Genomic DNA, 22,162 nt, shown 5'->3' with positions numbered 1-22,162 from the left:
CGCTTCCCTGAGGAGCAAACTGCAGCTTCTTTGGAGGAGAAAGCACCAGGTTTCTCCTGCTGAGCGGAGGAAGAGCCCTTTGTATTTTATATTATGGGGCACAACCTGGGGGATCCCCAAGCAGAGTTGCATGGACTCCAGATGGAGCAGGGCTGTGAGTGAACCCCCACACCCTCGCCAGCCTCAAGCCAGCTGCTACACCCCCCTCACCCCCGTCCCGCAACGAGCCTGTGCCAGCGTCTCATCCCTGGCTTCTCACTCCCACCCACTCCTCAGACCCTCCCAGAAGTGGCAGAGCCATGCTCAAGCTGAGACCGAGGAGCCTGTTGGGCACAGGATGAGCAAAAGGAGGCTTGCTGGCCCAATGCAGGAGTCCCTGGGGCCCAAACAGCAGGCCCCTGGCGAGGCATATTAAGGAACCTGTCCTGAGAGATGGCAAAAAGACCTAAGCATGGAAGAGTACACACTGCCACTCCCTTTTAGGCCAAGGTTGTTCTCACTCCCTTGGGGCATCAGCAGAGGGGTGACATCATCGCTCATCCAGCCTCCTGCCCTCCCCCCCACACACACACAGCCTGCAACCACCACGTGTGGCCCTAAGGATCGTGAGCAGACAGGAGGGGAGGGCTAGTACCCTGTCAGAGCCCCTGCCCCACCTCTCACAGGAGAGGTAGCTGCAGCGAGAAAAGGATGAGTTTGCCCAAGGCCAAAGGCAAAAGGTGGATGAGAAAGAAAGGACCAAGCCCAGAGGCCAGTGCTGTGGCACAGCTGGCTAAGCCAGCACCTGCCATGCCAGCACCCCTATGAGCTCTGGTACAAATCCCAGCTGCTTCACTTCTGATTCAGCTCCCTGCTAATGCTCTGGGAAAGCAGCAGAGGATGGCCCACGTGCTTGGGCCCTGCCACCTACATGGAAGACCTAGATCAAGTTCCCAGCTCCTCACCTGAGTCTGGCCCAGCCCTGACCATCTAGGCAGTAAGCCAGCAAATGGAAAATTAATATATTTCTCTCTTTCTCTCTCTCTCTCTGTACTCTGCCTTTCAAATAAACCCATTTTGAAAAGATTGAGACAGGTCTCTGTTTTCTTCCCCAGTTTGGGGGTACAATTGAACCAGCCAGGGCTTTCCACCCTTTGGTGGAGTTCATCTGCTTGGTCCCACCTCTTGCCAATCAAGGCTCTTGCTACACACCCCCTGCCCCCCCCCCATGTTACAGGAACTGGAACCTCACTTCTGAGGCCTCAGGAGGCCTGATGAGAAAAGTGAGGGTGTTGGTGGAGATGGCCGCCCACTACTTTCTGGCAGTGTTTGTGCCTCCAGCTGTGGCGCACACCGGGACCTGCAGCGTAGGGCTGCCCAGCACAGAAGCTCCCAAAACTGGTCCCGCAGTCCCAGTTCAGGGCTTCAGAGTCACCAGGTGGGAGCCAGGTTTAAGCGTTGCTCTGCAACCACTACCAACCCCCCAGTGATGCTGATGTTGCTGCAGTGGGGCACCCTGAAGAAGTGGGGCACCCTGAAGAACTGGGGCACCCTGAAGAACTGGGGCCCTTTCTCCCTCTGCTCTCCCTCACTGTCCTGGCCGGCTTCCTCTCCCAGCCCCTCCTAACCCTCTCCCTGTCTTCCAATACTGGTTTCAAGGAGCCCCCTCAGCCAGCCGCTGACCCAATGTGAGACCCGGAGCTTGGAGCTAGTCCTTTTCCGGCCCAAAGGGAGCCAGCAGTTTGGACCACAAGCTCCTTAGGTTCCTGCTGGGTTGGGCCAACTCTGCCTGGCTCAACCGGGGCTCTTGTGTGCAGCCGGTGTGTGATCAAAGAAGCCTCTGGGTGAATTGTGCGGTGCTCAAATCCTGCGATTCTCACCCCTCTTTTCCTTCCTAATCCCAGCTTGTCCTTCCCGGGCAGACAGGATATTTGGGGCGGGGTAGGGGAGTTGTTCCCCAGCCCGTAGTCACCACCAGAGACGTCCCATCACCACCACGCCTGCATAGACTCCAGCAGGGGGAGCCTGAGCGAAAGTCAAGGCCGGGCAGGTCAGCCCAGGTGTCCAGTCCCGGGGGGCGTGGACAGAGCGAGGCCCGCCCGGACTGCGCTTAAGTAGCTGCGGGCCCCTGCGGGAGGAAGCTGCGGCCGCCGCTCACTCCTTAGGACCCGAACCCTCACCTGACCCGACACCTGGCCTGCGCCATGAGAGGTCCAAGCCCGGCTCTGTGGCTCTTCCTCGCCCTGCGCACCGGTGAGGCCCCGCTGTCCGGCCGTGAGAGCAGGACCCCGGGGGTGGAAGTGGGAGGAGTGTGAGGGTCCGATCCCGCGCGTCCTCAGGGCAGAGATGGAGATCCCTGGAGGGCTTCTCGGAGGAGTCAAGCCGGATCCTGTCAATGCCAAGCGCCGGGTGCCGTTTGGGGAGCGCTTGGGGTGTCAGGAAGCGGTCGAGGGGACTCTCCTTGTGTCCCGTGGAAATGGGGGACTCGGTGGGGTTCTCTGAGGCTGGGGGCGGGGGAAGGGAGAGAGGAGGGGCGGAAGGGGTCAGTCTCGCAGAGGCAGCCCAGGGAGAGCCGGCTTGGGATACCCGCCCCGACACACGTTCGAGAGCAGCCGGGAGGGGAGAGGCGGTGGGCTCCCTCAGGGGTGCCAGGAGATAGCGCTGTCCGAGCTGGGACTGGGCGGAGGGGCACGGGAGCAAAGGTGTCAACCCCAGCGCCCACGGCACCCCCGTCCGGTCCCGCATACGGTGGGCTCTGCGCGTGCGTGCACCCATACTTCACACGCACATACAGACTGCTGGTCCCCGAACGAAGCAAGCTCAGAGAGGGCAAGTGGCACGGCCCAGTCACCACAGAGTCTGGCCTGTGCGTTCCTCCTCAGGCTGCTCTGTGCGCCTGGGGCGCACCTGCAAAACCTCCCCCTATCCTGCTATCCCGTCTGGACTACATGGGGCTGGCCTGCCAGGAAAGGGGCCAGAGGCCACATGACAGAGAGCAGCTGTCACCTGCCACCGGCTGTGTCCCCCGCTCGCAGGGTCCTGAGCCCGCAAACGCTCATGGGCCCGACTGGGTGCCTCAGTGCCCCCACGGAGGGCCTGAGCTCACCTTCCCACCCCCACTGTCCCCGCAGCACTGAGCTTGGAGGTGCGATGGTGCACCGTGTCCGAACCGGAACAGCAGAAGTGCAGCGACATGAGCCAGGCTTTCCAGCACGCGGGCCTGCAGCCAGCGCTGCTGTGCGTGCTGGGCACCTCGGCCGAGCACTGCGTCCAGCTCATCGCGGTGAGTCCGCACCCGCTGGCCGCCTCCCGCTGGTGGCCAGAGCTCTGAGTCAGGAGGCCGCGCACAAGGGCTTCATTCACGACCAGCTGCCTTGGCCTGCCGCCCTCCGGGCTGTCCGTTTCCTGCGGGTGTGGCAGGCCGGGAAGGGTGACGCTGACCTGATCTTCTCTTGGGGGTGGAGGCGCATGCCACCCACCCCACTCATGACACCCTGCCGTGGAGCTTTCCAGAATAGGTCCATGGGAGCTTTGGGGCCAGAGGGGCCAGTAATCTAGATTGCGTGAGCACAGGAGCCCTGGGCCCTTCAAAGACCTACTCCCATCAGGCTGCTGTGTGAGGGGACAGAGATGACTTACACTGAACTTGAATTACCTTTTCTATTGATTTTGTTTATTTGAAAGACACTGACACAGCAATAGAGATCCTGGTGGCTGGTTTTCTCCCCTAAAGGCCTCTCGGGCCAGGGCCTCAGCCCAGGGCTCTCGCTGGGTGGCAGGGAGTCAGCTACTGGAACCCTCACCTACTGTCTCCCAGGCACCAGCAGGGAGCTGGAATCTGGGGTGGAGCCAGGACTTGAACCCAGGCATTGGGATGCAGGATGCAGGTCATCCCCAGTGGCATCTGGACCACTGTGCCAAGCACATGCCGTTTTGGTCTGAACCCTGTCCATGGCCTCCAGGCCCTGCCAACAGTACATTGCCTTCTGAGTTCAGACATTATAAAGGAGGGGGCAGTATTGTGGTACAGTGGGGAAAGCCACCACCTGCAATGCCAGCATCCCATCTAAATGCCAGTTCAAGTCCCGGCTGCTCCATTTCTGATCCAGCTTTCTGCTAATGGGCCTGGGAAAACAGTGGAAGATGGCCCAAGCCCTTGGGGTCCTGCACCCTTGTGGGAGATGTGGAAGAACCCCTGGCTGGTTTGGCCTGGCCCAGCTCACACCATTGAGGATCTCTGGGGAATGAACTACTGATGGAAGATTCTCTCCATCTCTCTCTCTTCCCCCTCGTGTGTGTGTGTGAGCATTTCTGGGATCCTGTCCACAGAGGCCCTATTAGGAGGAAAATAGGCTCAGTGGAGTAGGGGAGGCCGGGGCAGGCAAACAGGTGTGCTGGCCTCAAAGTCTCCACCAATTAAACCAGGCACAGGTAGATTTGGGAATGGAGCATGAGAAACATGCTCTGTCTTCTCCTCTTCAATTTGTCTGTGAATGCAGTGAAGAGCCCCCATCTCTCTAGTAAGAGCCCTATATCTGAATAATCAATGTTTCCTGGTACAGTTAGGAGAACATGATGAGGCCCTGGCCTAGCCAAGGAGGGCCCCGCAGAGAGGACAGCATAGAGCCCTGGGCCTCCCCAAGGGGCCCTCAGTCCCTGACAGGCGTCCCCAGAATAAGCAGGAACAGGCTGACCTGTGGGTTCCTTAACAGGCCCAGGAGGCTGACGCCATCACTCTGGACGGAGGAGCCATTTACGAGGCGGGGAAGGAGTACCACCTGAAGCCCGTGGTGGGTGAAGTATATGACCAAGGTACGCGGGTGGAGAGGGAGGGAGGGCTCATCACTGTTGCTACTTGCCCCCCATCTGGGTCTCCCAAGAATCAGGGACCCCAAGTACTTGTGCCAATTTCCGCTGCTTTCCTAGACACATTATCAGGGAGCTGGATGAGAAGTGGAACCTCCAGAACTCAAACTGGTGCCCGTATGGTATGCTGGCATTGCAGGTAGAATCTCCTTGCTAAACCACAGTGCCAGACCTCGCCCACAGAACTGTCCTGAATTCCCTGGGGGTCACAGAGCTTGGAAAGCAAGAGCTGGCCTGAGCCTGTTCTTCACAGGGCACCCCGCAGCTCCCCTCCCCCAGTCTTGCTCACTAAGCTCTTGCAAGGAAATGATCCAGGTGTAGCGTGTAGCATGGAGCTGAGTGTGCTGTTGCCCATGGCAACCAAGGCACCACTAATGCTAAGCTATGGCAGAGCCCTCAGACCCCACCACCATCCTCAACTAGGCCCCATCTGTGACCTCAGACAACCTCGTCCTCAACTGTGAAATACACATAACACCCACCCAGTCACACAGGTTGGATGAGCCAAGGCCTGTGCCCACCCGATGCATAGTGCGTGCTCAAAACTGAGTTCCTTGGATCCCGCACCAGCAGCTCAGCCCAGCCCTAGTCTAGCCTGCTCCACCTGTCCAAGGCCCAGTCCCCAGTACAGTTCTGTACCACTGGGGGAGCTCCCGTGGTCCCTTCCCACCTGTGCAAAGTGCTCCCAAGGCCTGGTCCTCATACGTGTTTACCTATTAGAAAGCGAGGTGTAGGCAACTGGGGGGGAAGGAAAAGGGAATATGGAACAAGCCACAAGAGGGCGCTCAGGGGAGGGCATTTCAGCTGAGCCCTGACCCAGGTCTGGGACAACCTGGAAAGGGCCCGGGGATCAGGAGTGCGCCCCAGACAAGTAGCTTAGCTTAGCAGGTGCCAGGCTCAGGTGCGTTAGAAATAGCACAGACTTCATTTTCTAGAATTCAGTTGCATTTGCTTTTTTCCAAATGTTATGTATTTATTTGTTCATAAGACAAATCTTCCATCCACTGGAATAATACAACAGCACTACCAAAACGGCTGCGAATGCCAGGTCTGGGCCAGCTCAAAGCAAAGAGCCAGAAACTCCATCTGGGCCTCCCATGTGGATGGCAGGAGCCCCAAGTACCTGGGCCGTCTCTGTCCCACAGACACATTAGCAGGGAGCTAGAATGGAAGTGGAGCAGCCAGGACTCACGTGGACACTTGATATGGCATGCCAGCATCACAGGCAGCAGCTTTAACCTGTTGTGCCACCAGAACTCATTTTCGTTCTGATCCTAACACAGGCATGACACACAACAGGCAGCGTGTGTGTGACCCAGGGTATGTTTTGGCAAGGCTGCAGAGTTCGGCCATTGGGATCTTAAATGACTTGGGGAACATACTGCTGCTAATCCTTCCTGTGCCCTCAGCACCAGAAATTCACCCTTCTAGAATGATCTAGAATGCCAGCTGGTATATATACACATCTCCCAGCTCCTCTGTGAAACTGGGACAAGCAGCCTCCCTCAGGCCTTCCTCCCTCATCTTGGCTCCTAGAGGTGGGCACCTCCTACTACGCCGTGGCCGTGGTCAGAAGGAGCTTCAACGTAACCATCAACACCCTGAGAGGCGTGAAGTCCTGCCATACAGGCATCAACCGCACGGTGGGCTGGAACGTGCCCGTGGGCTTCCTGGTGGACAGCGGCCGACTCTCGGTGATGGGCTGTGACGTGCTCAGAGGTGGGGTCTCCCTGCTGCCCCCTCTCTCAGGACACACTCCACCTCCCAAGGGATAACCTCCACCCTCCAGCCCCTTTCAAGTGCACTGAAGTTCCACCTCCCCCCAGGGAGCCCTCCTGACACCTGCTCAGTGGGCTCGCACCATCTGCTGCACTGGCCAGCCCTGAAACTTCTGACACCCTGGTGCGCCGGGGGACACAGGAACCAACCTGCAGTGGAGGGGGGTGGTAGCACAGTGACCGTTCTCTGCCTCCTTCCCCACAGCTGTCAGTGAGTACTTCGGGGGCAGCTGCGTCCCCGGAGCCAGAGAGACCAGCTACTCTGAGTCCCTCTGTCGCCTCTGCCGAGGTGACAGCTCCGGGGAGGGGACGTGTGACAAGAGCCCCCTGGAGCGGTACTACGACTACAGTGGGGCCTTCCGGTGAGGGGGCTACCCCCCGGGGTGGAGGAGCTGGAGGGAGAAATGCCTTTGCAGGGGGAAGGGGTGGGGCCTGGCAGGGGTGGCCTTGCTGGCCGGCTGGCGGGGCCCAGGCCTTATAAAGCACCCTTTATTTCTATGCACTGGTAAGCTCCAAGGCATGTAATGCAATGTGCCAGGCTGGGCTCGCTCAGAAACTCGGTAGGTTTGGTGCAGCAGGGAGGTGAGGGCTCAGAGGAAGGAAGAGAGGATCTAGAGCTGTGGAATCGCACAGTGACAGGTCTGGGGGTGATCCCTGCGCCTCAAGGCCAGCCCTTTGTGGGCCCCAAAGCAGCCCTGGGTTGGAGTCCTCCCCACCACCCTACCCCACCCCGGCTATCCAGCCCAGTGCCCCAGGGTTGCAGGGGAAAGAAGGGTAGAACATGGCAGGTGGGATTGAGCAGTGCCCAGTACCTCCAAGCTGCAGACTCTGGCCCATCCCTCACCCCGGCATCCTGGCCATCACAGTCCTCCCTCTCTCTCCTAGCCCTCAGAGCTGGTCCTTGGGACATCATACCTCACTCTACCCTACTAGTAGGAATCCCGAGCAGCTCTTCCCACAACTGCCTCCTGCATGAGGCCGTGAGGTATAGAGAATCTCAAAGGCGTGGGCACTGCACTCAGGCTGTTCTCAGCTATGGCACCAGGGGTGTCCTTGGGCACTGCCGGTGGCTGGCACAATGTCCCAGCCTTCATGGCTGCTGGGTCCTCCCAGAGCCTCTGGCTCCCCTGGCCCCAGTTGGGCTGCACAGACTCCCTGCTAATCCTAAGGCAGCCCCATGTCAAGCTGCTGTGTGTGACAGGCTCGAGGGGCTATGAAGGGCCCACCGCTTAGCAAAGTAACATGGGCAGCAAGTGAGGGCCACAACACTATGGAGTCTGGGCTCACTGTGGCCACTCTCCACTGCCCAACCCAGACCCCCAGGGAGGGAAGTCAGACAGGTGCCACTCAAGGTTTCTCCCCCTGCAGGTGCCTGGCAGAAGGGGCAGGAGATGTGGCTTTTGTGAAGCACAGCACGGTGTTGGAGAACACAGATGGTGAGTGGGCTGCCCAGGCTGTGGGTAGGGGGTGGGGGCATGAGGAGTAGGCTTCCCAGGTTTGGAAGTCCCCATGGCGAGTGGCTCTGTTGTGCTGTGGGCTAGCCCTCCCACCTGGAGACTGGCATCTACCTCTTTTTTAAAAATCCCTATTTATTAATTTTATGGTGAAGGCAGATCCACAGAGAAAAGGAAGGACAGAGAGGAAGATCTTCCATCTGGTGTTTCACTCCCCAAATGGCCTCAGTGGCCGGAGCTGAACCAATCCAAACCAGCAGCCTGTAGCTTCTTCTAGCTCTTCCATGTAGGTGCAAGCTCAAGGGTTTAGGTCATCCTCTACTGCTTTCTCATGCCACAAGAAGGGAGCTGGTTGGGAAGCAGAGCAGCCAGGATATGAACTGGTGCCTGTGTAGGATCCTGGCACCTGAAGGGGGAGAATGAGCTAACTGAGCCATTGCACCTGGAGCTTTGTGACCCTACATGAGATGTTCTCTGCTGTCCCCCAGGGCACTTCCCTCCCCTGAAGAGGCCACCCTTCTCCCCTATAGGAGATCCCTTTAAAATGGCTCGGTGCAGTGTGTGGGGCCATTGGACTGTTCCCATTTGCATTTGAAACTATTTGAGCTTTAGACAGTTTCTAAGAGCAGACTCTGTGCCATCTGTTCTTTTATATTTTAAGATTTATTATTTATTTAGTTGAAAGGTAGAGTTTCAAAGAGAGAGAAACGCCCACCCACTGGTTCACTGCCCAAATGGCCACCATGGCTAGGTGTGGGCTAGGCCAAAGCCAAGAAGCAAAGAGGTCTCCTCCATGGTGTTTGAGCCGTCATCTGCTGCTGTCCCGGGTGCATTAGGAAACCGTCGGAATTGGAGCATCTGGGCCATGAACTGGCACTTATGTGGGATGCAGGCATTACAGGCGAGGGCATAACTGGTTGTACCACAAAACCAGCCCCATACCATCTGTTCTTGACTCAGATGCCTGTTTTCAGCTTCAGCCACCCATCACCTTCCTTCCTATCCCTGAATGTATGGGTCCTGGGGCGTACGAGCTTGCGTGTGCCTATGCCTAACTCCCTGGAAACATCAAGGTGATGTGTGCATGGCCATCATCGTCTGATTCAGGAGACACATCATGATTGGCTTAGGCAATCTCCAGCTCACGTTCCAGACTCACGACTCGTCCTGGTTCTGTCCGGGTTGCCAGGTGCCCATGCCTGAGTGTAGGTCCCTGATGGCCCACAGCTTGCAGCTGCTAGAGCAGCTCAGTGCCCTTTGTCTTGGAGAAGTTTACCGGTTTCTCCTTGTGTTGTATAGCGCTGACTTTTTAAAGAGGCCAGTTATTTTATAGCCTGTCTCCAAATGTGGATCTGCCTGGAGATCGTTGCTTTTTTTTTTTTTAATTTAGATGTAATTTACATGCTGCAAAATGTGCTCTTTCTCAAATATACAGTTGTCTACATTTTCCCAAAAGTGCAGAGTTGTATAACCATCCATGGTTGAGGTGCTGATGGGGACACACCTTTTTAGAGAGTCAGAGTTAGAGCAAGGGAGGGAGATCTTCTGTCCACTGGCTACTCCCTGAATGGCCACGGTCCCAGTCTCCCCATGGCCAGTGGCTTTACCTGATCCTGCCCCATTCTGGTCACCCCTTTCCCCCGCACCCCCAAACCACATCACCTGTGTCCTCTGTCTCTACGGTTTGCCTGTTCTGGAACAATGGTCCATTGCCTTGTTGCCCTGGCTGTTGTCTCTCATTGTGACTCTGTGCATCTCAAGTCCATGGCCCGTTGTGTTTGTCATCAGAACTTGACCTACAAGGGTGAGCTCGGGCCCCACTTGAGAGAGAAAAACAAATGACCCAGAGAGCAGGGCTGGTCCCCTAGGGAAGGCGGTCCCGGGACAGTGTGCACACCCAGCTGGCACACTGGCATGAGTCAAGCCCAGGGAATGGCAAAGAACTAAGGAGACATTGTCTTAAAACAGGTTTTTTATTTTTTATTTATTTATATTTATGGTTTCAACAGCTATCAAAAACTAGCCTCAAGAAGTCAGTTTTTAAAAAGAGAGTTTTTATGTTCAGCAATCGAGAGGCAAAGAGTGGAATGGGCGGCAGGGTCTGGGGCAGCGAGGTGATGACCAGCAGGGTCCCCAGCCGACAGGAGGCGGCAGCAGCAGCTGGTGCGCTGGCCTCATGGGAGGCGGAGGTGCCAGTCAACGCAGAGGCTTGGCAGCACGGTAAGAGCCAGGGGTGGGGAGAGGATGAACCACTTGAGTTGTTCAGAACAAACACGTCCGTCCGTGCAGCTCTTGCTAACGGCCTGTGTAGTGTTTTCCAGACTATCATGCTGCTGTTTTTGGAGTTTTGCTTTTAAACAGCCTAGGAGTGAGAGTTTCCACAATCCCATAAATAATCCATTCCCTTACCTTCTTCCTGGCAAAGGCTCCTCCCCTGGTTTTTGTTGAAAAGTGGGGAAAGTAAGGGTGGATCGGGTGCTGCTGGGGATGCCTGCCCGGGTTCAAGGCCCAGCTCGGCTGTGGTTTGCAGCCTCTTGCTGGCACACCTACCCTGACAGGCATCAGGGGAGGCTCACGTAGTTAGGTTCCTGACGCCCACACAGGAGACCGGGGCTCTGTTCGGGGCTCCTGGTTTCCGCCTGGCCCAGGCCCTGGCTTTTGTGAGCGTTTAGAGACTGAGCCAGCAGTCTCTGCTTTTCAAATAAACAAGAAGTAAAGGAAGCGTTTTTTAAGTCGTAGAAATATTGTCCCGCAGGAACAGTTATGGTTTCCCTACAGTCTGTTAATCTAAGTCTTCTAACTTTCCTATGTTGCGTCAGTAGTCCCTGTTTCAAATAAATCTTGCTTAATGAGTCTTATAAAAAATGTATAGAGATAAAATGGAGCAAAAACTAGGATGCAAAATTACCTCTCCACAATGTGCTTAACCGTGTTAAAAACGGTTACAGGGGCTGACATTGTGGCACCTGCCACGTGCCACTTCAAGTCCTGGCTGCTCCACTTCTGATCCTGCTCCCTGCTAACGCACCAGAGATCACTCAGCCCCTGAGCCCCTGACCCATGTGGGGAGAACCAGAAGAAGCTCCTGGCTTCAGCCTGGCCCATTTGGGGAGTGAACTAGAGGATAGAGGATTCTCTTTCTCTTTTTGTAACTCTGCCTTTCGGGCAAAAGAATCTTGGAAAAAAAAAAAAAAGACAATAGGAAAAAAAGCCCCACAGTAAATACACAAAAAAATCAGTAGTCAGAGCTGTGGGTGATGCTTTGGGGTGTCACCTTTTTGCTGCTGGACCACAGTTCCAGGAAAATCATGTCATTCTGTGTTCCCACCCTGCTTCTGCCCCTGCTCAGTACTCACCTTAGTGACTGGTGGCAGCTGGGAGTTAGAGCAGCCTCCAGATGAGCTCTCACCATCTCCATCTTATGTCCTGTGTCACCAAGTCACAGGACAGGTGTCATACAGTCAGTGTGATTGATAGACACTGGGGAGAGATGCAGACAGCTGGCCTCGTGGGTGTGGCCATCACGCCCTCTTCTAGCCTTGGGAGAGGTTCTCCCCTCCACAACGCCTACTTCTCCTTTGGGCCCCTCCCAGGACAGGGACCGGCTCACCCCAGGCTGTCTCCCCAGGGAGAACGCTGCCCTCCTGGGGCCGCCCACTCATGTCACGGGACTTCCAGCTACTATGCCGGGATGGCAGCCGTGCCGATGTCACGGAGTGGCGGCGATGCCACCTGGCCCGGGTGCCGGCTCACGCTGTGGTGGTCCGAGCTGACATGGATGGAGGCCTCATCTTCCGGCTTCTCAATGAAGGGCAGGTGAGTTTAGGCCCCCTTACACTCCTCTCTACCCCCCTCCCGCACACACACAGAGCTTGCCAACTAGTCACACCTGGGGTAAGGCCAGTAGGGGCACCACCCACTGCTGCCCCTGCCCAGTCCCACTGCTGGCACCATCCCCTGCCTCGGCATCCAAACAGCTGAGCATGGTGAAGCTAGATGAACTGAATGGAGACCCAGATGCAGAAACTCTTGGAGGAGGAAGGTAGGAGGAGGCAAGCATAAATCTGGGGAGACTCTGTATAAGAGGGGATCTCCCTGGCCTTGAGAGTGGGTGACTGCCTGGTCTGAGGTCACAGGCAGGAGGGGGGGGGTGACTGGGCAGGGGCAGGGCCAGGGGGAGAGGCCATGGCCAACAGCACACTCCCCAGCTCCCTTACCTGCCCCTCGGCACAGCGTCTGTTCAGCCACGAGGACAGCAGCTTCCAGATGTTCAGCTCGGAGGCCTACGGCCACAGGAACCTGTTATTCAAGGACTCCACGACGGAGCTGGTGCCCATCGCCACACAGACCTACGAGGCCTGGCTGGGCCGCGAGTACCTGCACGCCATGAAGGGTCTGCTCTGTGACCCCAACAGTAAGGCCACTTGTCCCTCCTGCAGGCCTCAGCCCAGATGCACAGCATTGGGGCAGGGCTCCTAGGGGAGGTGGCGGGAGTGCAGGACCCTCACACAGGAGGCCTACACTTGTCTCTGTGGGACCCTATCATGCTCCCCTCTGTGCTTCTGGGGATATAGGTGGAAAACACCTGTGCAGGTGTGCAGCCTCTGGATGCGGAGGCACTGGAATGCAGGTGTATCTTAGGGGACTTGCCTCCATCCTCTTCATCCTCCTGGCTCTGCCACCAACTCCCACCAGCTCTTCCCTGCCATCGGTCGCTGCTCCCTCTCTCCATTTCTGACCTGCAGTGGTGCAGAGGTCTACCAGTTGGTTTCCTGCATGTGGCTCTGCTAGCCCATGCACAGGGAATCTGGTGTTGTAGATTGTGTGTTCAAGTACCTGTAGCCCCAGTCTTCCTCCAGCCCAGGCAAATGGGACAGTGACTCCTGCTGTTAGGAGAAAATAGGCTTTGGATTTCAGTAATGTATGCTGGCCATGCAGCCACCAAGAGGAGGGTCCAGAATTGTCCCCTTGGGTCTGGCTCCAAGCTCTTCTCACAGATGTACCCACCACTTCCCTCACAGGACTGCCCCCATACCTACGCTGGTGTGTGCTGTCCACCCCCGAGATCCAGAAGTGCGGGGACATGGCCGTGGCCTTCAGTCGTCAGAGGCTCAAGCCTGAGATCCAGTGTGTGTCAGCTGAGTCACCCCAGCACTGCATGGAGCAGATCCAGGTGGGAACCATGCCCAACAGGGCAGGGGTCTAGTTGGGTAGGGTACACAGAGAGCAACAGCATACCTGGTGGTCCTTCCTGCCCACCTCAGGAAGGAAAGGGGTGTACCTCCTGTGACAAGCCCGAGATAAGGCCAGCAAGGACTTCAGAGACCAACAGCCACTGGCCCAGGGCTCCTTGCTGAGCAGGTGGCCTGGCAAAGACCTGGGACCTTGGCCAGCTCCCTTCTGCTTTCTGAATCTTCTGCACAAGAGAGGCCAGGCTTGGGTCACAGTGTGTTAAATATTTCTTTTCAAAATATAGATCTGTTTATTTATTTGAACAGAAAAGAGAAAGAAGTAGTAAGAAAAAGAGATCTTCCATTCACTGGTTTATACCCCAAATGACCACAACAGGCAGGAGCCAGGAACTCTTGGTCTCCCATGTGGGCGGTTGACACAAGTGCTTAGGCCATCCTATGCTGCTTTCCCAGGAGCATTAGCAGGGAGCTGGATCAGAGGTGGAACAGCTTCCCATACAGCTCCTTAGACCAAAGTCAGCCATCTCTGCTGCCATCAGGGGGCTCACCCCAGTCTGCTGGCTCTTCCTTTTTGTTCCCTTCAGGCTGGCCACATCGACGCAGTGACGCTGAAAGGAGAGGACATTCATACGGCAGGAAGGATGTATGGGTTGATCCCAGCTGCTGGGGAGCTGTACGCAGGTGAGAGAGAGATTTTCCATCCACCGGGTCACTCCCCAAATGGCTAAACAGCCAGAGCTAGACCAGGCAGAAGCCAGCAGGCAGGAGCTTCACCCAGGTCTCCCACATGGGCAACAGAGGCCCAGGTACTTGGGGCATCCTCTGCTGCCTTCCCAAGATGCATCAGCTCTTCCTGAATGGGAAGGCAGAGGTGGGAGTAGATTTCAGACACTTTGATGCAGAATGTGGGCATTGCAGGTGTCACTTTAGCCCAGTGCAGCAGTGCAGCACCCACCCAAATTCTTCTTTAAAAGGAACACACAAACCACTCCCAGCCTGGAACCCAGGCCACAGCATTTGCTGACCTTGGCATGACTGGCCCTGTAGAAGGCGTCTCGAGACCCTAGCCGGTCAGCTGGCGCACACCTTCTCAAGCATCAGGCCGGAGCTTTGGTTGATCTCCTCATTTGCACAATTTTAACATGTATGAGCAAGGTAGAGAGGGTGAGAGACGGAGAGAGCTCCCATGTGCTGTATACTTCCCCAGCGGGGCTAAAGCTGGGAGCAGGAACACAGTGTCAGGGTCTCCCACTTCCTCGGCTCACTGCGGGCACTCAGAAGGTGTATCCTAAGCATAGGCCAACCCTGTGACATGGGGACCACAGGGCCTCCATCTCTGCCATCTGGGTGTGAGAAATCTCTGCATGGAGGGAAAAACTTCTCCCAGGAGGTGAGAAAGATGCCACCTGGTGGGGGGGTAAGAAAAGAAAGGAGCCCCTTTGGGTGCAGGCATGACAACCCCTGCCAGAATTGGTTCAGTGAACACCCCCTGGCCTCAGCCCCCCAAGACAGGGCAGCAGCTGGAGTGGGTCCTGCCTGTCCTCCTGGCCGAGGGAAACCTTCATAGCTATCCCGCTTCCCCAGACGACGACAGAGGTAACTCATACTTCGTGGTGGCGGTGGTCAAGCGTGACAGCTCCTACGCCTTCCCCCTGGACGAGCTGCGTGGGAAGCGCTCCTGCCATCCCAGCTTTGGCAGCCTCGAGGGCTGGGACGTGCCCGTGGGCGCCCTCATCCACAGGGGCTTCATTCGGCCCCGGGGCTGTGACGTCCTCACAGGTATCACCCTCCACACACCTGACTCGAGGGAGGGGGCAGGACGAGGGACCGGGCAAGAGTAGGGACTCTGGGTCCCGTTGTGGCACCCGCCACCCCCCAGTCCCTGGTGGATGCCCTGTTGGAAAACAGCTGGGTGTCCACCTAAGTGAACAAGTACCCAGTCTGGGGACAGAAGGAACGTCGCCCCATACCCACTGTGTAGTGCATCCTGACCAGGGGTGTTGGGTGATGTGGTGCGCGTGGCAGTCATAGGCAATTGGAAGCTGGGTCACCCACCGGAGCCCCGCAGAGAGTGCACCTGGAGTGGGCTGACCCTGGACCTATCACCCTCCCCACTAGTAAGGCAGTGAGCCCCCTGTGCGTGTAGGAGTTCAAGTGCAGGCTGGACAAGCACCGTTCCCACCAGAGGCTACGGACACAGCTTCTGCCTTCTGCCAGTCCCCGAGTCCTGGGGTGGTGGATGGGAGGGTGCGTAGGAGTAGGGAGCACAGGAGGCAGGCCCTCGGGATGGCCTGCTGGGAGTGGCCCCTCAGCCCTGCCCTGGCCCTCCTGCCAGCCGTGGGTCAGTTCTTTAACGCCAGCTGCGTGCCCGTGAACAATGCCAAGGAGTATCCTTCTTCACTGTGTGCACTCTGCGTGGGCGACGAGCTGGGCCGCCACAAATGCATCGGCAACAGCCAGGAGCGGTACTACGGTGACAGCGGTGCCTTCAGGTGCTGGCTCCCCCTGGCCTGGGGCGGGGGGTTCACTCAGTCCAGGAAAGAAGTGGGGAAGCGGGGGGGGGGGGGGGGAGGGAGGAGAAAGGGCTCCCTCCCGACTTCCGCTCCATTCCTTGTGTATGACAGGTGTCTGGCAGAGGGTGCAGGGGACGTAGCCTTCGTGAAGCACACGACCGTCTTTGACAATACCAATGGTACGTGAAAAAAGTCGGGCTGGGGGCTACACAGGGAGGCCCTGACTGATGAGGGGTTGCAGCCCCTAGTCCACTGCAGTGGTAGTGACCCCCGGCTCAGGCTCACTTCCTTTGGAACTTACCCACACAGGTGATTTTGCAGTGTTGAAGGGTGCCGCTGGGGGCGCGTGCAATGCGTGTTAGCACCTGCTTTCTGGCTGTGAGCAAATGCCTACGGCAGACAGGGACACCACTGTGCAGCCTGAGCCAGCTGAGGGCAGACAGGGGCACCGCCGTGCAGCCTGAGCCAGCTGAGGCAGGACATAGCCCAGGGTCCTTTTGTTCTATAAGTGGCTTTTCCTCTGGCCCCCCATAGTCAAGAGGACAGGAGACTGCGTTCCTTCTGCCTACACCCCAGGCTTTGAAAGCCCAGCCTTCCCCACCCTGGCACCATCCCTCTTCCAAGAGACACACTGTGTAAGCAGGGATGCCAGATCACATAAGTAGGGGCAAAACTGGTACTCAGATTCCCTAATCTGGGTGTCACCCCTGACAGAGCTGGGCTTGGCAACCTCCACACCCTAAAATCTCCCTGCTGCCACAGCTTTACCTCCCTGCCCAAGCTTTCTCAAAGACCTCCTGGGGCCACCCCAGGAGTGCATGTGGGTGTTCTTTGTGACCCTGCAGACACCACCAGCCCTGTCATGTTTTAGATGCCAGCCAGGTGGTCCCAGGAAGAGGAAGGCAGACCCATAGAGGCCCTGGGGGGTGATTTGCCTGCCTCAGGTGCCCACTGCCCATAGGCTCATGTCCCCTTTCATCCTTAACCTTGCCCAGTTCCATTTAGACAGGGGAGGAGGGGGAGTACTGAGCAGAGCACCAGATTGTGCAGGGGCCAGCCACCTGTCTTGGAATCCCAGGGGTGCAGGGTTAGAATGCAGGTGCTCAGGTACCACTTCCCACAGCACACCACAGCTTGTCTCTGTCATATTGCTAATAGAGTGGCACCAAGACAAAACAGCAGCCTGGGGACCTGAGCAGATGGAGCTGCCTCCTTCCAGTACAGGATCCTGGAGTTGGGGGAGGGGAAGGGTGGCAGCCTCCCTTTACATCAACCACTGCTCTGTCCCCTCAGGCCACAATTCTGAGCCCTGGGCCGCCCATCTCAGGACACAGGACTACGAGCTGCTGTGTCCCAATGGGGCACGGGCAGAGGTGCACCAGTTCGAGGCCTGCAACCTGGCCCGGATACCATCACACGCTATCATGGTGCGGCCTGACACCAACATTTTCACTGTGTATGGCCTGCTGGACAAGGCCCAGGTAAGCCGGCGCAGCAGCTGCCTGGCTGAGGCCTGGATGGAAGATAGGGGAGGGTTGTGCAAGCAAACCCTGGGGAGAAACTGAGCAAACTCGAGAGGGGAAATTCTATGATTTTTCATTTGGGATGTCCCTGCGGTGACTAGCCCCTCAGTCCTGTCCATGATGTATTGGTCCTTATCAAGCTAACCTCCCTCACCAATGCTGCAAGCATGCTATGATTCTGACCGCCTCTTTAGCCATGAATGAGCCCTGTGGTCTCACATCCTCTTGCAGCCAGAACCCTGCTTCCTCCAAGAGCAACACTTCCCCAGAGCACGGGGTCCACTCTTGCCTATCTTCTCCGCCCTCCCTTAGGAAGGCAGCCCAGCCCTCACCAGGACTGACCCCGCCCTTATCAAGGCCACAGCGACACAAGGGCTCCCCACTTCCTTGGCTACACATGACCTCTCAGCAGCCGGGCTTCAGCTCCCTGGGCTCCTGGGCTGGTCCTGCCTCACCTCCCTGCACACACTGAATGTCCAGACTTCATCCTCAAGCCTCGTCTCCATCTACACCTAGCCCCTAGCTGACCCCACCTAGGCCCATGTCACTAAATGCCATCTGTGCATACAGACAGCTCCCAGCTGCCCACCATCAGCCTAGGCTTCCACCCCAAACTCACAGACCTAACTACCTGCTTGACTTCTGGTTTCTGTGTCTCATGGGCATCTCAGGTGGGTCAAGAGCAGGAGTTGTGCTCCTCTTCCTCCCTGCCTCACCTGGTGGCAGCCATGCCAGTCAGCACTTCCGCAGGAAATGTCCTGGATAACCCATCCCGTTCTATATCCTGCTCATGAACAAGCCACACTGACCACGCTTTCAAAACATGTCTTGAATTTAAACTAAGCTGCCTTCCAGCAGAGCCTTGGTTTTTAACACCCTCCCAACCCTGCCCAATCTCTCCCTCTCCTGTACTTTGAAATAATCAGTGTTTTCATCTTCCCCACGGAGCCCCTCAGATCCAGCAATTCTTCCCTCTGGGCTTCTCACTTCTGGGGTTGGGGGACAGAGGAGAATCCAATGTGGGTGTGAGTTTCCATGAGTTTTCCAGGAGTCCTCTCTGAGCACAATGATGGCCCCACAGTGCCTTCCCCGGGCCCTCGGTCAGCGTCTTCTAGCTGACAGCACCATGCCTGTCCTCCTAGTGGCCTCATGCATACACGTAGTTAAACTTCATTTGACTTGCAGCTTTTGGAGTTCTAGCCACTGCACACACAACCCACAGCACCAGCTCTAGGCCCTTCTCAGCTCATGTGCTAGCTCCTTGTTCCTGGTGACAGAGCAGTCTCACTTGGTGGCGTTGTTCGGGTCTGTGGGAAGGGACACCAACAAAGTCACAAAGGTCAGCGAGGTGGCCCAGCCAAGCACGCAGTCACCTGTCTCTGGTTTCTGGATCTTAGCACTCACCAGCTTGGGGAGATGGTGCTCAACATCTTACAGTGCTGTCTGCAGCCCTGTCTTCCCCCAGGCCTTCTCTGATCCTGAATGAGACAAAGGGGGGTGGTGATCCAGCCATGACTGCAGAGTGGTGATACCCTGAGGGGTGCCTTGCTTCAGGTCAGCCCATGACCATTTGCAAGCCTGGACAGACTCCAGGTGTGCCCATGCCACTTCCAGGACCTGTTTGGAGACGATGGCAACAATAACGGGTTCAGAATGTTCGACTCCTCCAACTACCACGGTCAAGACCTGCTCTTTAAAGATGACACAGTCCAGGTGGTGCCCGTGGGGCAGAAGACCACCTACCAGGACTGGCTGGGACCTGACTACGTGGCAGCGCTGGAAGGCATGCTGTCCCAACAGTGCTCGGGAGCAGGTAGGCCAGCCACCTGCTGGACAGCGGGCAGAAACAGCCCAAGGACCCTGCCGTTTGCCCCTGCCCCAAGTGTGCCTTACAGTTTCTTTCTCTTCCAAATCTTGGGGAGTGGAAGGTACCCTGTGTCTTTATGACCAGGGGGGCAGAAAGAGACTCCCATTTTGCAAAAATGGTGGAAGTGAAGAATGGGGAGGTGTTGGGGTGGGGGTGCTGGAGGGAGGAGCAGCCACGTCACCAACATGCCCTCCCAAGCACCCTGACTGAAGGTGTTTCTCCCGCAGCTGCCAGTGCCCCAAGGGCTTCGCTGCTGCTGCTGCTGTCACTGCTGGCCCTGGCTAATGGCCTCCTCCTGCCTTCCGTCTGAAAGCAACACTGGGCAGACTCGGCCAGCGGTGCACAGGGCATCGCGCCATCGCAGGGGTATGCGAGACCCCGGGACCACCGTGCTCCCTGCCTGAGGGCAACCTCCCACCACTCATGCCCAGACCCAGGATCTACTCCAGGGCACCTGCTGGCCCCCATGCTGGGGAACCGTGTCTTCTGCAGGCCTGGCGTGCTTCCCGTAGCTTCCTGGCTTGGTGGCGGTGGAGGCTGGTTGTCATGGGAACCACTGTGCCCACGTCGCTGCCCACCTGGCCACCCACAGCCCCACCGCCTTAACATCCCCTTGCCGTTGCCACATCTGGGCCCTGGCTTTCAAGTCTCCTGAGGACACTGGCCCCCATAGCTAGCCACAGTCTGTGGTTGTATCTTCTGGGGGGCCTGATGCGGTGTAGGTATGCAGGCTTAGCAAAGGGCAGGAGCTGGAGTTGGACTGTAGGGATGCCTGGAAGAAACTTTAGAAGAGGAGGTAGGATGTTTGCCCAGTGGTCTGTCTGGAAGGCTAGCCTCCAGCTCCTATGTGCCCTGCCCTTCGCTGGGGTGAGCCAGGCCGGCTCCACATCAGGGATCCCATAGCTGGAATTCCAAATGCTCCATGTCATGCTTAGCTCAGGTGCTCCTCCTCCTCTGCCCCCATCACGGTGCCCATGATCCTCGTGTCATTTCTGGTCACCTGTCAGCTCCTTCCAAATCCAAGAGAGCAGCCCTGGAAACTTCCCTGGAATCTGGGCTGGGGGCTGCATGCCACTGGTGGGTACTGGCTAAGCTATAGCTCCTGGCTCTGCCCTGGCACCCTGGCATCTCATGGGTCCCTGGTCACACCCTGCATGCTCCCTGTGGCCTGCCCATGACTGCATCTTGCCTGTCCCTGAGGGAAAAGCTGCAGAACTGCCCAGTGCTGGAGAGGGAGGGAGGGAGGGAAGGAAGGAGGGAGAGAGAGAAAGAAAGAAGATAGGAAGGAAGGAAGGAAGGAAGGAAGGAAGGAAGGAAGGAAGGAAGGAAGGAAGGAAAGAAGGAAGGAAGGAGAGAAAGAAAGAAAGAAAGAAAGAAAGAAAGAAAGAAAGAAAGAAAGAAAGAAAGAAAGAAAGAAAGAAAGAAAGAGAAAGAAAAGAAAGAAAGAAAGAAAGAAGGAAAGAAAGAAAGAAAGAAAGAAAGAAAGAAAGAAAGAAAGAAAGAAAGAAAGAAAGAAAGAAAGAAAGAAAGAAAGAAAGAAAGAAAGAAAGAAAGAAAGAAAGAAAGAAAGAAAGAAAGAAAGAAATCTGGAGCAGGTGTCCGGGCAGCAGCCTGAGCTCTGTGTGGGCCTGGAGCTATTTGCATCCTGCTCTGCAGGGGGATGGGGCCGCACAGGATCGCCCGGGTTCCCAGAGGCTCACTGCCACAATCGGCTGCTGTCCATCTCTCAGCATGGGAGGAGGGAGGCGCTGACAAGTTCCACACCACTTCCTGGAGGGGCACCCAGCCACCTCCACCTTTGCCTACCGCAGCCAGGGGCACTGGACCCCTCACGTGCCAGAGATAGCCCAGGGTTCTTCCCAACCTGACAGTTGTTGAGTTTCAGCTTTTTTGTTTCTAAAGGGAATACATGCAGCCTACTCTGTGTCATTCACTGGGCCTGTTGCTCCCAGGGGTGGAATATCTCCTACAGGTGCCCCTGGGGGTGTGGCCTGTGTATGTGGGGGTGTGTGCATGCGTGTGTATGTGGTGACTGGCAGGTGGCAGTTCCAGTGGGTGCTGATCTGTTGTTTGAATAAAGCTGAGCGGCCCTGTCCGGCAGAGGCTTGAATTCCAACAAACTCTCGGCTGCTGCTTTTTTTGTCTCCATGGTGCTCATAGGACCCACCCGCCAGGGGTCCCCATCCCTCCTGCCCCAGAGGGACCAAGGCCACTTGGAGCCCTGCTCTCACAGAGCTAGAACCAGGGCCCATCCTGGACCTCTGGCTAGCAGCCCCTCCCTGCCGTGTCCCATTTCTCCAATCTGTCCAGATTCCTGTCCACCACCACCACCCCCTCACACAGCCCTAGGAGTTGGCACCTCCTGCTGCTGCCTGCCACCAGGCTCCAAAATCAGCCACCCACACCTTCTCCCTGGCCAGCTCCCTGCTGACGCTGGGCAGTGGGGGAGGGAAGCAGATCTGTGGGCAGGCTCATAGTGGGCAATCTCCAGGCTGGTCTGTGGCCCCCCATCTGTGCTCAGCTCTCACTCAGCAGTAGGACTGGGCTCCCCCTATCGGGGCACCTGCCTTCATTCAGCCCCTGGGCCCCCCCTCCCCCATCACTGAACCATCTTAAAGCAGGGTCTTGCCAGCCACTGTGCCCAGACCGTTTCCCCCACCAGCAGCTGGCCCAGCATCACGCAATGATGACTGATTTCATCCCAATGATGAAGTCATTCTGAGCCCATCTGGTTCTCTGTGTGGGTGGCCCTGGCTACCCCTGCAGGCCTGTGCCCTACCCCCACCACCCGTTGGTGCTCTCAGCTGCTGCTGGGCAGGACAGAGCCTGGAGCCGCCACAGGAAAAGCCCGAAGGGTCTATGCTGTGTGATAGAAGGTCAAGCCTCTACCTGCCACACCAGCATCCCCCATGGGCTTCAATTTGAGTCCCAGCTGTCCACTTCTATTGCCACTCCCTGGTTATGACCTGGGAGAGCGGCAGAAGATGGTC

The 22,162-nt window shown here is 57.0% G+C and overlaps 1 protein-coding gene across 1 annotated transcript; it reads left to right on the top strand.

Moving 5' to 3' along the window:
• The first annotated feature begins 2,183 nt into the window (after positions 1-2,183).
• Positions 2,184-19,482, top strand: MELTF (melanotransferrin). Its single transcript, XM_041002913.1, has 16 exons — positions 2,184-2,232; positions 3,111-3,262; positions 4,692-4,791; positions 6,382-6,564; positions 6,829-6,985; positions 7,992-8,059; positions 11,706-11,893; positions 12,311-12,491; positions 13,099-13,250; positions 13,854-13,950; positions 14,854-15,048; positions 15,605-15,761; positions 15,894-15,961; positions 17,076-17,263; positions 18,920-19,118; positions 19,400-19,482. The coding sequence occupies exons 1-16, from the start codon at positions 2,184-2,186 to the stop codon at positions 19,480-19,482; spliced, it is 2,217 nt and encodes a 738-aa protein (XP_040858847.1).
• Positions 19,483-22,162: the final 2,680 nt, after the last annotated feature.

This window comes from Ochotona curzoniae, unplaced genomic scaffold, assembly GCF_017591425.1.
Source record: "Ochotona curzoniae isolate NIBS_2020 unplaced genomic scaffold, NIBS_Ocur_1.0 scaffold_2587, whole genome shotgun sequence".
Taxonomy (NCBI): Eukaryota; Metazoa; Chordata; class Mammalia; order Lagomorpha; family Ochotonidae; genus Ochotona; species Ochotona curzoniae.
This window is presented reverse-complemented; position numbering and strand designations above follow the sequence as displayed.

What these genes read in the sequence shown, in the direction of transcription:
- MELTF (XM_041002913.1), top strand. Translation starts at nt 2,184, where the DNA reads ATGAGAGGTCCAAGCCCGGCTCTGTGGCTCTTCCTCGCCCTGCGCACC. An exon ending in GGGCTGTGACGTGCTCAGAG is followed by an intron (nt 6,565 to 6,828) that starts GTGGGGTCTCCC and finishes CCTTCCCCACAG; the next exon opens with CTGTCAGTGAGTACTTCGGG. An exon ending in GCCTGCTGGACAAGGCCCAG is followed by an intron (nt 17,264 to 18,919) that starts GTAAGCCGGCGC and finishes TGCCACTTCCAG; the next exon opens with GACCTGTTTGGAGACGATGG.